At 42.5% G+C, this 14,744-nt stretch overlaps 1 protein-coding gene across 1 annotated transcript; it reads right to left on the bottom strand.

Moving 5' to 3' along the window:
- Positions 1-625: 625 nt before the first annotated feature.
- LOC113025098 (uncharacterized) lies at positions 626-10,914 on the bottom strand. The gene is made up of 5 exons (XM_026172508.1): positions 10,902-10,914; positions 10,067-10,152; positions 9,894-9,974; positions 7,929-8,113; positions 626-7,286 (listed from the first exon to the last, which is right to left on the bottom strand). The coding sequence occupies exons 2-5, from the start codon at positions 10,140-10,142 to the stop codon at positions 6,405-6,407; spliced, it is 1,224 nt and encodes a 407-aa protein (XP_026028293.1). The 5' UTR covers positions 10,143-10,152; positions 10,902-10,914; the 3' UTR covers positions 626-6,404.
- Positions 10,915-14,744: the final 3,830 nt, after the last annotated feature.

The raw sequence follows: 14,744 nt of genomic DNA, 5'->3' as shown, positions 1-14,744 counted from the left end.
CGATCGTGCAGCTGTTACAGCTGGAACTCATTTCAACATATCTGAAATCTGCTTGGTAGCTTCATCGTTTATACTATAACCTTTTATTATATTTAATGTTAAGATTTAAATCTGGAACATAATTAGTGGAGCAGAAAGTACAAAATGTGACACTGCAGGTGAGCGGGCTGTACGAGAGGAAGTGGACAGCACTGTCGCCACATGGCCGGGTTCTCTCCAAATACTCCAGCAGGAACCTGGAGATTTTGATCATTCGGATCTCATATTGTCTCGTATTCTCTGGATGTCTGTCATTTTCTTTCTCTGGCTCCACTGCAGGAAATTTCCTGATTGAAGAAACTTAGTTCTTTAGTGCATGTCAGAGGAACCAGGGCACAAACGAAGCAACAGGAGACAGTTTGACCTCCACATTGTGCTTATTCAGGGAACTTCCAGGGTGGGAGTGGCTTACAAATCAACATTTAGCAATGAGCTAATTTCTTAAATGGTAATGGGTGACATCACAGTGGTTGTGTCCATTATCAGTCTGTGCTTCTCACTAAGCGTGCACACAACACCAACTCTGAACGGCTTCAACATAACAGAGCTGTGTGTGCTCAAATCACTTCCAACACATGAGCAGCTGTTAGATACATCAGTTTCTTTAATATTTCAACAGTGCAAATTAAATCTGATTAATAAACACGACATGAGAAATACATTGCTTCACATTTCTGAATCACATCGTATTCATTGAGAACATTCTGGGATACTGAGAAATCACCTGAGAGAACGAGTTAGAAAACCTATTCAGTCTGATATGATGATTGTGATGGCGAGAGTTTACGACGACGGGAAAAAAAAGAAAGAAGAAGAATCCGTTGATGATCGTTTCCACTACACGAGCGTCAAAACATCTGTCAAATATAGAATCCGTTTCAGTCTCACCGCTACTATACACTAAAGTCTGCAAATATATCACAGCAAGGACGAGTCACACAAATGTCTTTTTTCTTCTTTTTCAAAATAAAACATCCAAAAATATTCAACATCTTACAAGATATCTAGAAGTTAAAGTCATACAAAGTGTGCAAATGTCAGTCAACGAACACTCATGAGATGACTCCAAATGAAGGCACCATACTTTTAGATTCTACTCCATCACATGAACTGTGACCGTGGCGGCCTGTCCGATACCAAATTTGACTAAGACCCCCCCACCAAAAAAAAATATATATGGAAAAAATGAAAATAAAAATGAAACTACAAGCAAAATAAAACCCAGTCAGCAGTGATGGAGTACCAGTTCTGCCTTGATGCCATTTAACAACCAGCCCACATTTTGACAGACTTCAGATAGAATCTGAGCTAAATATGGAAGTCATTGGTGAATTTCTTGTGGTAGTTCCCATGATACCCACAGCAGTGGTTTCAACATTGAAACCAGTAATTCTCACACTTTTTGCAAAGGACACTGGTCCATTTCCCCCTTACTAAAATACATGGACCATCCAATGTTACACTCCCATTTAAGTGAGAATTTGGCAATGAGCTAATTTCTGTATGGCTAACACTCTGTCCTAACAATATATATATTTTTGTACAAGGGTTCAATAAATTGGCTAAAAAGGAAGAGGCTAGCAGTGATGTGGCGACCAAAGACCATCAAGACTCAATGACATTCAACTTTTTCAAGCAATGACTGGCAAAATAACCGCTCGGGGTGAGAAGTGGAAGGTTCAGCACTTTCCTCAACTTTGAGGCAAGCAAGTGCGCCGCCTACCAATGAGAGGGCAGGATAGTGCTGATTGATGAGAGCGGGTGGTAAATACATCCCCACTAGTGTTCAACCTTTGTTACCGTCTGCTCACTCACTGACATCCAAACAGTATGGCTCCTTAAAAGTCCTTCCACCTGGCTCTACCTCCTACAGTTCACAGATGATTACTACAAGCAGATGCATGTATGGAAGACCAAATTAATCAAAAATAAAAGACCTCATATATACATCTATGTTATTACACCTAAAATATCAAAATGCACATAATTTTAAAAAAATGACTTTTTTTATTTCCTTTACAATTAATTTAAAATTCCTTATGTTTTTTTGATTTTGTTTTGTTCATTTCAGTGGTATGTCCCAGGTCATTTGATGTGTCGCTTCCTCTCATCCTTCTTTCCTCTGTACTACACTGTCTAATCAAAGGCCTAAAAACCCCCAAATGAAACTTAAAATTGAATGAAAAGGAAAATCGAAAAACGGTAAGTTTAGGAAACAAAGATATGAATTAATGTCACAGTTTATGAAATGAAGCCTACATTTGATTTTAATATTTTTAACACTTTACTGAGTCATTATTTCATTTTTAATTTTGGCAGTTCTGGTCCTCCACAATACTTACTATTTTTGATATACACGCCTGTGTAAGCATTAAAGATATAACTAAAGTAATTACAGCAAGAAATGGTGATGCTTTCCTGGTGCAAATGTTTTTTGTGTTTAAAGGTACTTCTAAATTCATTAATTTAACACACGCAAAAAAAGGCAATTGCCAGTGCTATCCCTTTAGCCTCTTAGTAGATGTGTCTATTGTATAAACTTCAAATTCCTAGATGATTTTCAGAAAAGCTGACCTCTGACCTTCAGGTCAAGGTCACTGTGATTCAAACTTATACAAGATTTTTATTAGATACAGCTATAAAACTTGACTTCAGAAATTTGGTGTGATGACAATACACCATCAGCCTTTCACAGCTGAGGCATTAAGGCTGCTTATATATTTACTTAAAAACCAACTACACCCACAGAATGTAAAGAAGCAACTGCTTTGAATTTGTCAAACATATCTGTGTACTGTGTTGAAGCGACATCAACTGATGTTAAAACAGGCCTGTGCCGTTGTTTCGTGTAGTACCACAGGATGGCACAGCGAGTTACCCAAGAGCAGATTCTCACAGCTAACCTGGTAAAATGCAAATCGTCTAGAGGAAACGGGGCTGAGAGAAACGTTGGAAGTTTAACGAACAGCAGCACACATCTGAACATGTTTTAATACACCTGCTGTTAAAAAGCTGCTCCCTGGTGGTGACATTTGCAAATGGTAAATAAAAAGGGTACCTTTAAAGACAAAACAGTACCTCTGAAAAGGTCATTTTCACCATTTTCTGACATTTAACAAAATATTTGTAGGTTAAGAAGAATTTGACAGGTGAAAGACTCATGACTTCAAAGCCCTGACTACTATTAACACCTTCATCTGGTTACTTTTAATGAACATGGTCTCATTTTTCCCTCATTGTGAAACTCAGTCATGTTAAGTGTCTTTAAACATTCACAGGGAAACTTTAATACTCTTCTTTTTAGACAGTTCTGTAAGCAGTGGAGCGAAAAAGTAAAGAAAAAAAAAAATTACCTCTTGCCATCCATAAACCCCGAATCGCAGTTCAGCAATGATGGTGCACTAATACTGATAAGAGATGCATGTCACTCAACTTCACCGCACACCAAAGTTCAAATTCACAGAGCCACGCTCCTAAAGACATTTCAGCGAACTGTCACTAAAAACGAGGCTCAAGTCTTCCTCACAGAGGACAAGAGGGACCGTTCATCCTGTCGAGTATGACCTCAGCGGGGGGAAAAAATAAATAAAAAATAAGCACACAAAAGATAGATAACGGCACAAAAAGGTCAGAAGCAACACAAAGTGTCCATGTGCAAAAGTTCCCTTTTAAGACAGAAGAAGATGAAACTGCAACATAATCCAGGAAGCGGCTGTAGATCTAAAGATAACAAAAAGCATGCATGTCCTCCATTGGCTGGAGTACAGACGGTTTGTTTGGGTTTCAACCCAAGTCCATATTTCATCTACTATGACACTCCAAACTAAGACTTTATCAGCTATAGATCTCCAAACAAGCAATGCCTCCTCACTTTGCCCAAAAGTCTACATGAACCTGATGGCAGGTTACAGTTGGCACTAAAACTTTTTCTTAAATGGATCTCCAGCATCAGCCCAAGTCTGCAGCTCACATTAAACCTTAGACAGTAAATTTGTGAAGAGGTTCTCTGGGTAAAAACTAGGGTGGACATTTCTAAGCAAAGAGTGATGATTTCTCAAACGACTGTGTGCAGTTGTGGCTAGCTTGCGACATGTTAGCTCTACCTGGTGGACTTTGCAGTGGACTTACTTTGTAAAACAATTCTATACCATTCTCATAGAGCTGAATCACTGCCTTCCACGCCACTGCATCAATTCAATGTGTTACAGTAGAGGGTTTGCAGAAACTACATACATGGAGAGCAGAAGTATAAATCCACTGATATACATACACGTTTCTATGCAGTGCATAATTAAAGTCAATGAGCTAAAATAATTAACAGAAGACTCGTGAGCAGCTTCTGCTGAACGGTCCGACCTTTCCTACACAACATGAGCTCTGGCCGACCTTTAGTCTATTTAGTTGTTTAATGGTGACCACCAACTACGTCTTATAGCCATCTGCACATAGTAGTAACATGTTACAGTAGCTCACTAGAAAAAACAAAAATAGGGGAAAATATGTATTTGAAGATAACAGATACACTTAGAATTTAATAAGCATTCAAATATTTGAAAGCCATGGCCATTCCAAGCACAGCTGAAGGAATTTTCAACCCCTACTGGTGCAATTCCAGTTTGTTGCATCTTTAGGTTTTGTAATGTGCATATAGACAACGGAAAGTGACGCTGCGCTGGGTTAACTCGCTGAGAAACTAATGTACTAGTGGGAGAGTACTGAATCACAGGTGACCTCATTTACACACAGCAACAGTTATTTTATCAGGACATTGCTGTCTTTTTTCTATTAGTTCTACTAAACCTTTTGGGCTGTCTTTACGTAAAATGAGTCGTGTAAAAAGGGCACTAAACAGATACATTACAGCACTCGCCCAATATTCAGGCTGGTAACAGAGTCCATGTTGTAAGACGTTCCACGTGGTCGCTTGCTTCTACAGTTATTTCACATCTTAAAGCGAGAAAGAAAATCATCCTTTACAGGCTTGCATGTCTCACCAGTGGAATTACCGCCACCTGAAACACATCTGAGATGTCACACTGGATTTACACGACTAGGTTACACCTGAAAGGTCGTTTTCAACATGCAGCAGTGTTTTTGTGCATCCAGGCATACTTTGCTTTATTGAGTCGTCCATAAAAGGCAAACTCTAGGCTGAGCAATTGGGCAAACATATTTGCGATAACCCAACTCAATCTGCAATTGGTTTGATTTTTGTAGTTCAACTTTGCTCATCCAGCAAGTGCGTCCTTGCTTTTAGTTGCACTGAGCTACAGTTACGAGTTGTACCACGCTCTGGTGCTCGTCTTACTGAACCTGGGCAATAGCCCAAAATGATGCAGCCCTCCGAGATCAATTTTGCTGAATAAGTATTTTTCATCGGGAAATGTTAATCTTGATTTTAAGAAAAATAAAGAACACACAAACTATATATTTGAGTTTAAAAAGGCATTTCTGTGAGTATTAGAGACGTCACAGCACGGCTGCTACTTATACAAACATGGAAGAGCCTGTTTGGGGGTTAAACTATCAAGTTATTGTTTAGAAATGGGTGCTATCCTATCAGACATCCTTATCTGACCAATCGGGACCAATCTATTTTATGGACCAGATCGGCTTCTTAAAAGACATAAACGCGTTTTATTCAAGTTCAGAGACTTTATCATTATCCGTTCACCATTTTTCAAAGTTAAAATCAAATGTGGGCTCTTGTGGGGACATAACCATTTTAGCCTTTTGGTTCCATTAACTCTTATGCGCTCTCGTCTGATCTGCAGCAAACATCGGTGCAATGGGATTAACAGGAAGTGGAAGAGCTCCTACAGTGGCCGTGGTGCCAGCTGGATGCATAACGTGAACGTGCAACGGCTTTATAACCCTTTTGGACCTGTTGCGGAACCCTTCCCAACTCTCCGAGCTGCATTTTTGATTCCACGTGTGAACGAAGCTGCAGGATAATCTAACGACCACTGACACGGTTCTAGTATGACATCAATAATCTCCTGAGATCACCCGGTAAGAAATTCCCCTGATATAGAACAGCAACACGACGGTGTGGCACAGAACTGAAGCAGGACTATATCAACTATACAGCCAACACTATCACACTGTTATACCGAGAAGCTTTGCACACTACAGCAAAGTCTATTGCGTCTCCTATTTGGCGAGTATGAAGGAGGAAATCACGGCCAGGTCACATTTACAGGTCTGAAGAGGAAATACATCAAATTCTCACAACCACAAGTGGGGACAATAATATCCATGTGATCAGTCTACAGCTGCCCTTGGTTGTCTGTATGAAAGGATCCAATACTGTGGGAGGAGCAGAGAGGGCGTCGAGCAGCAGCTGAGCATGATGGGAAACAAAATCAGGTCCACGCCACTTTGCGTGAGATGGCCTGTTTGAAGCACTCAGGGTCAATGTTTCCGCCGGGCCGCAGCGCCCTCTCCAGGCTCACAAGGACGTTTTGGTGGCACTCTCTGATGTTGACAGGGTACTTGGCCCTCAGCAGCTCATAGGCAGCGATCAGCCTCATGTTCTGCTTCACCATCAGGTACTGGATGATGCATGTGGGCGCCAGAGAGTAGCCGTCCCGACAGTGGACCAGGACGCGCTTCCGCTTCTCCGTGGAGGCGTTGATGCACTCGTTGATGTCCTCGAAACAGCGCTGCTTCAGCGACGGGCCATCGCCCAGAGCGTCCGGCACATCTCCGATGTCCACTTTGAGGCGGGACCAGCTGTGGCGAGCGCCACGAGAGCAGGTGCAGGGTATGAGGCTAAGGGAGGGGGCCGATTCTCCTGGAGCACTGCTCATGTCGATGATGCTATCGATGTTGTTGCGGCACAGCGTACGGCCATTGTACGCTGCGTTTAGGTTGCCGACATAGATGTAATCGGTCACCTTGGAGATGACGGGCTCCGAGTATTGGAAGTGTTCGGGACCACTGGGTTTGGGCTCTGGCGTATCAGGGCCCCTCGCTCCGGCCGGCCCCGTGGCGGCTCTCCGGCTGTAGTTGCGGAGCTTCTTAGAGCCGGAGCGGGACGGCGGGTTGGAGTCGGACTCTGAGCTGCTGTTCCAGGGCGGCGAGAAGAGAGAGAAGCGGCTGGAGGACTTGCTCTTGTTGAGTATCTCCACAGGGCTGGACAGGCCGGAGCAGGACACTGTGGTAGAAGCAGAGGCGCAGAACAGGGACGCTCGTTCCAGAGAACCCGTGCTGCTGGCTGCTCCTGCACTGTGAGCCTTCTCCATCTGCAACACAGACACAAATGAAACATGGATAACAACTCTCACAGTAGGTTGTCACACCAACCAGACCTGAGAAGTCCATAGCAGTGCCTGCTCCCCCCTTCATAAAAAAGCCAGGAAACACAGATTCCTCAGTGCTTCCAACATATGATATGGACCCATTTGAAATCCTTTCTCTACACCCTTCCACGCTGCGAGGAGTTAAACTCCACATGGAGTTTCATTTGGATCTACTGAAGTAGAAATACAGCCGCAAGCTTTAAGAACCCTGTCACCTTTCTGCTAGAAAAAGAGGAAACTAATCAGCATCTTCTGTGACCTACCCTGCTATCAGATTGATTTATTAAGACAACATCCATCACCCAGACGCATCTGTTCTACTTTCAGTTTATTCAAATATTTTCAGCAAGATTTCCAAAATGTTCCTACTTCTTTTCATTATTTTCTTGTTGTTCTTTAATTGATTAATATAGTATTTAGTTATAGAAATAAAAGCATAGATGTGCCTATTTTTGTATGTGAACACTAGTCCACAGTTGCAAACTCATTCTTTTAGAAACGCCGTTTTTTTTTAATATGAAGATGTTTCAGGATCCAGATGTACCTCAACTCCTGCTGAGGACATAGCAGCAGATGTTTGTGTACCTGAGCTTTGAGGTTGTTCTTCCACTCCTGCGTCTCCAGAGCCTTGAAGCGTCCGCTGCTGTCGGAGGACACCGACACACAGAGAGGCCGGTGGGCTCTGGCAGGGAGCTGGGGGGTGAGGGCCACGGGCACGGGCCTTGCATCGGCATGCTCGCTCCTACTCATCATTAGATTCGGACAGGAACCTGAAACACCCAGGAGGCCGCATGTGAGATCAAAAGGCAAACAACAGAACTTCTCCTCTCCGGTATTTGTGGAGACGACATGAAAAGAATTCTCATTCACAGACAACAGTTTAAAATTGTGTGTTACGTAGGGCTGCACGATTTTGCATAAAATGAGAATCACGATTTTTTGGTTTAGAATTGAGATCACGATTTTCTTTTCCAATATAAATATTTATTGCACTTATTAACTGCACATCAACTTCGTAACAGTTGAGACTGAACACAAAAACAACAAATGTCTCACGTTTTGTCGTTGCCGCAAAATGTTGTACTGCTTGAAATTCCGTCTCCACCATTGCTCGACGCTGCGTGTATAGAGCAGGTAGTGCAACAATAGAAAAATAGTTGCGGGACGGCACTGTGTAGCGTTTGTCTAGGGTGTTGATCATTTTCCTAAATCCCTCGTTTTGCACAGTGTTGATGGGAGCCATATCTTTGGTCAGGTGATAAGTGATAGCCTCCGTAATTTCTTTGTGCCTGCGGGAGTTCGACGGGTATAGGGAAGCGCTGTAGGTTCCCGTTATTGATGTTTGGGTGGTTGACCGGGACGGATTTTCTCCTGTCACTTTCTTGGCCTTTACAGCTTCCTCATCTCTCAGGTGCTCTCGTTGTTTTTTTCCCCTGCCAGCTGACTTCTGTATTGTGGTATAAGGCTCCGCCCTTGTCATTTGTTGAGCAGGAAGAGTGAGCGCTTGTTTTCATGCAGCTTATGTCCAGGATCAAAATGCAGTACAATCGTCATCTTTTACTTTTTTTTTCTTTTAAAAATCATTGTCACTTGGAAATGAGATCGCACATAAGTATGAATTGAGATCGTGATTTTCTAACGATTAATTGTGCAGCCCTAGTGTTACGGTACCATTTTCCCCAAATCTGCAAACACTCCAAAGGTTTAAAGTCAAGTTGAGGAATGAAGGATGAAACACTTCTCCAAAACTACGCTGTAGTTCATACTAGTTTTACACAGACAGTTTGTGAACTGAAGATTTGAAATCAATTATATTATTAGATTCATATTTAATTTAATCTACCTCTTTGCAGTTTCCTGCCTAAAACCGAGAGACAACAGAAGAAGGTGTTTCTATCTGTAATAGTTTCAGTTTTAAATTGGAACTTCACTGTTTGCAAAGATACTATTCTATCTGTGCTAATGCACATGTATTCTCCCGGGCGTGTGCTTCTGTCACTCTGTGTGGGGAGAGTGGACGTCACTGCCAGCAAAGATGTTACTGCCAAGCGCACAGGAGGTCAACAGGACAGTTGGACAATGAAGGAGGGAAACCGGGTTCATAGCTCGATTTTTGGGTTTAGTACATACTTCAATTTCTTTAGAACAGATAAATACTTTGACTTTCACCATTTATGTTTATTAGAACTTTATATATTTAAAAAAAAAATAACTATAAAGCCCGTCTGAGCTCAAACTGGACTTATGCTGCATATAAATTGACTTTGCCACCCCAGCTGCAGACCATGAGATTCTGCACAACTTTTACAGGTTTGTATCTTACTTACATCCATCAGAAAAAATGTGGAACGTTATTCAAGCCCAGGACTTGTTCCTTCTGTTTGTCCACAAGTTTGAAATCAGGAAAAAGAAGGCTGGGATTTGCTGCTCCCTCCTTTTAAAATCTGCTAATCAACTAAATCTTAATCAGCTGGTTTTTAATGACCTGGAAGTACCGTTAATGACACCTTGTGAATAAGGGAACTTCTGCCCATGCAGGATTTGACCTACCAGCACATTCTGAGCGGGTGATGGACTGAATCTGCAGTGTGTTCTGGGTTTTCAGCAGGCGGTGGAGAGTTCTCAAAGTACCTGCGCACAGACAGAGAGGTCACCTTACACAGAACTTAACAAAACACAGAGGAGATATTTAAAAAAAAAAAGGACAGCGGCACCAGTCTTACCGATCCTTCCGTTCTGCCTGCAGGGCACCATTGGATCCAAAACTTTGTGTGCACTCCGCTCTTCCTCTGCATCCATGTTCCGCCTCCTGCAGGGAGAGGCGCATCATAACCCCGGCCCTTCATCTTTTGGCAAGCCGAGCAACACATCAGCTACATCGGGCAGACATGGCTTCAGATAGTTGGCGGTACCGACACCCGAACGGCTGCTAGCATCACCGCCTAGGTTAGCAGCTAACGAAAGAGCTAGCCATCCAGCCAGCTGGTCGGCTCACTGTGTGTGAGTCATATCGTGGAGCTGGTGGAGGCTCTGACCGTCAGGTAATCCTAGTGGGGAAGCGAAGCTGCAGCAAACCAGGGCTCGCTCACGACAGCTTGACGACTAGAGCCATTAACCACAGTAAACCTTAAAAATCCCCGGAGCGTTAGCGAGCTAACCGTAGACTGCACAAGTATCCGTTGCTCACGGCTCGTACACGGGTGGCACAGCTCCATCACACGAAACGACAACAAGAACATGCACACGATATTATGCGTCCATCTGCCGCCACACAACGCGGGTTAACGTGGATGTTAAACGCCGTAAATGTGACCATTTATCCGGAGCTTCAGTGATTAGCTGCCTGGCTAACCAGCAGCAGCATCAGCACCGTGAGCGCGCCGCTGGCGTTGGTCGAACAGATGTGTGGCAGTCTTGCGTTTCAGGAGCTCCTACCGACAAACCAGCAAAAAAAACGCCAAATGTGTCATCTGTGACACTTGTGAGGTTATCTCAAACACACTCCGTCAGTCTTGATGCTGTTGAACAACAAAATGTTTAAAAATGTGGCGAGTTTACCTGGTGATATCCTCATGCGCGACGCGATCGCGAAAACAGCAAACAAGTAACACCACGCCGTTGTTGTTCACAGGACAGCAAGAGTAAACGATCGGGAGACCCTTGTCGTCGTTATCGTTCCACTCGCACGGTTTATTTCACCGAATTCAGCGTTTTTGCTTCACAACTAAAGCGAGCAGTTTGCTCTGTGCACCAACATGGACTCGAGTCAACCAGCGCCACCTCTGGCCAAGTGCCACAGCCTACAGCCAGATCAACCTGTGACACACATCTGCACCACGTTTGAATTCGTGTCATGCACATTTGTACCTTTCAATTGTGTGTTTGTGCGTCATGCAAACAAACCTTTGAAATGAATGAAATGATATCATGTATTTAATATCAGCCTACATTTGTACAAAATGCCAAATGACATACACATAAGAATCACCATCCTGATATCAATACTTTTGCCCATACGAAAAATGTCGTGAACACACTAATATTTCACCAGTGTTGTAACATCACATGTCGTTAGCGTAGTCTGTCTGTGTCTTCCCTCTGCAAACAAACATGTTAGAGTTGGTTGTGATATACAGTCTGCATAAGTGTGGTCAATCTAATAAACATTTGTAAGGAGATGGCAGTTACTGTGAATGTACAGCAGGTGATTAGTAATAAACAGCCAGACAATGACTCTGACAATCTCATTCAATCTTGCAGATTGCACCTTCTGTGGAAAGTGGTACCACACAGTGTGTGTGGACTTCCCCTGTGCAGAAGGCGACTACAAATGTTGTGGGTGCTAAATAAACAGAAAAAAGTGATCCCTGTTGTCTTTGCTTACTGATTGTTTTCAGTGTTGACAATCCACATTGCTGGCATTGCATCTTTCAACATGTTTGTGGGCAGATTTGGATGTACCAGGGGTAAGTGCAGCCACTCAGCCTCTACTCACTGTGATCATAGCAGCAGGTGCAGATGTGTCACAAGTTAATCTAGTAGTGGGCTATGGTCATGTGTTAGTGGTGGGAACAGTCATATCCACTCACTCTCACTGGCTGTTTATTACTAATCACTGTGTAACTGCTGTGGATTCACAGTAACTGCCGTCTCCTTACAAATCTTCATTAGATTAACCACACTTATACAGACTGTATATAACTCCAGCCATGTTGATGAATTGCCTATATTGGCTGGAAATATTCATTTTCAGGGAAAAGACACAGACAGACTATGCTAGCGACATGTGATGTTACAACACTAATGAAATATTGATGTGTCATATTTGTCCAAGGCGTATTTCATTGTTATGGAAAAAGAGAATATTAAAATCATGATGACCAATTGGAGTGGTGATTTCTATGACTTTGTGTATATAATTTGGAATTTTGTACAAATGTAGGCCAATAAGGAATATATGATATCATTTCATTCTTTTCAAAGGTTTATTTGCATGACGCACAAACACACAATTGAAAGGTACAAATGTGCATGACACGAATTCAAACGTGGTGCAGATGTGTGTCACAGGTTGATCTGGCTGTAGGCTGTGGCACTTGGCCAGAGGTGGCGCTGGTTGACTCGAGTCCATGTTGGTGCACAGAGCAAACTGCTCGCTTTAGTTGTGAAGCAAAAACGCTGAATTCGGTGAAATAAACCGTGCGAGTGGAACGATAACGACGACAAGGGTCTCCCGATCGTTTACTCTTGCTGTCCTGTGAACAACAACGGCGTGGTGTTACTTGTTTGCTGTTTTCGCGATCGCGTCGCGCATGAGGATATCACCAGGTAAACTCGCCACATTTTTAAACATTTTGTTGTTCAACAGCATCAAGACTGACGGACGGCTTCAGTCCATGGGAATTGTTGTCCTGGGATTGGCCTTGCAGGATTTACCCCGCTTAATGACAACCTTTAACCTTTAAACAAATACGAATGCGTATTATCTGAGTAAATTATACGGTGTATTTGCAAAACTAGATTAACAGCAAGCAATTATACGCAATAGAAATTCCCTGCGAGACAAAACCCGGGGACTAAGGAACGCAAATTTTGTAGGCTTTCATTAAATTGTGACTCCAGTGAGTCCCAGGGCAGTGGGGAAAGCAACAACAAAAAACCCAAAGTAACCTCATAATCTTTTCCAATTCACTTTCTAAAAAAAACCTTAATGGAAAACATGAGCGGGAGAACTGCCAAAATCCTCACGTGAGCTGACTTCAAAATGCGCATCCTACTTCACTTCAGTATCCCCCCCGTGGCCCTCATCCTCTTCTGTAGCTTTGCTACCGAAAGGCGTGCTTATGGGTATTTTTCACAAAATCTTGGGAGACATATTTAAATAATTCACGCAATTCTGATTCACTTTGCGGCATGCCACAAAAGCATGTCTGATTCTGCTTTGGCTTTGTCCTGCAGCTCTTCACTCAGCCCTCACACTGAGTCTTCGGAGCTGAGCATAATTCTGCATCTGTAGTAATAAAACTCACCGAAACAGAGCAGAACTGAGCTGGAATATTTTCTCAGCAATGCGCACGCGCTGATGGACTCATCATATTGAATCTGTTTTGAACCAAAGTGAAATGTCTGTCAAAACGCACTAACGCGACTGCTGGAAACCGATACGTGAAAAGAGCGATGCGCGCATTTACGCGTGTGGCACAGTAACATTCCTTTCATCAACACACTTATTTACAATATTATGCGAAATATTATTTACAGTTGTTCTGCACGTCACACAGGTCAGCTGTTACACTTAGATTTCGGTGGAATAGTTTCTAATAGCAGCTCCTAATAGAAGAGTTATCCCTTGTATCAAAATCACACCTGAAAGGACTTGCTGTTTTCAGGGAGATCTGCGCTTATAATATTATTCGGTTAGTGTATTACACACTTTCATCCCGTCTGGTTTTTGAACCGCTAATTTTCCTCGCTCTTTGTAGAATCATTGGATCATTTATCACTGAAAATAAACTAGTTGAGCCGTCTTTGTCACCGTTGTCTGTCTCATAGCATATATAATTAAATCATTTTTTTAAATATTGTTCTTGCTGTTGAGTGATCCATTGTAACTATTTTGTTCTTCCATGCGTACTATTTCAATGAAACGCGCAGATATTTTGTTTAAAGGCTTAGTTGTAAATGTCGTTAACCCTGAACAGGTTACCAGTGAACTAGTCTTTGTTAGGTGCTTAATCTACCAGTAGCTCATTGTACCATAGCTTTCCTTAAGATCTATTAGATCTATTTGACTATTTCGTTCTATTTTTTTATGTAATCCAGAGTATATTTTGTGGTTGTGTCTAGTTAAACAAAGACAAAACCTTACAAAAGAATTAAGGATTAAAGATGGAAACATTCGTTTAAAGTTCCAAATATTTCACTAAATAAATATAAATTCACATTTATGGCAGAAATGGTCAGATGACGTCTAAAGTGAAGTCTGTAGCATAAGTTTATTGGATCTACTCACCGTGTGTGTGTGTGTGTGAGAGAGAGAGAGAGAGAGAGACGCAGGCTGCAGCTGTTTGTCAGACTCAATGACTGAAGCAGTTTCGTCTGAAAGCAGAGTTGATCCTGTTCTTCTTCTTCGTATGCTTTAATTGGATGGTCTGGGCTTCTCTTCAGGTAACCTGGTAACCCACCGATCTGCTGATGTCACTGCTCTCCATAATGAAGTGTGAGTGTATCCAGCCGCCTTTGTCAATAAGCAGGAGGGTAAATTCACAGGAGATAAGCCGGACAATGAAGGCCATGGCTGGTTTAAGCTGATCAGGAGACACTGAATTTCTCGCAAACAGGTGATTCCAGTTTATTCTCCAGTTTACTTTTGCACCTTTATTAACAATTCATCGACTTCAA

The sequence above is a fragment of the Astatotilapia calliptera genome, chromosome 7 (genome assembly GCF_900246225.1).
Source record: "Astatotilapia calliptera chromosome 7, fAstCal1.2, whole genome shotgun sequence".
Lineage (NCBI taxonomy): Eukaryota > Metazoa > Chordata > Actinopteri > Cichliformes > Cichlidae > Astatotilapia > Astatotilapia calliptera.
Note: the sequence above shows the minus strand (reverse complement) of the source record. Positions and strands in the feature narration are given on the sequence as shown.

Excerpts from the sequence above, each read along its gene's own strand:
- LOC113025098 (XM_026172508.1), bottom strand. The coding sequence starts at position 10,142 with ATGGATGCAGAGGAAGAGCGGAGTGCACACAAAGTTTTGGATCCAATG. Across the intron at positions 8,114-9,893 it reads CACCCGCTCAGAATGTGCTG|GTTCCTGTCCGAATCTAATG; the intron begins GTAGGTCAAATC and ends TGGGTGTTTCAG. Across the intron at positions 7,287-7,928 it reads AGAACAACCTCAAAGCTCAG|ATGGAGAAGGCTCACAGTGC; the intron begins GTACACAAACAT and ends TCTGTGTTGCAG.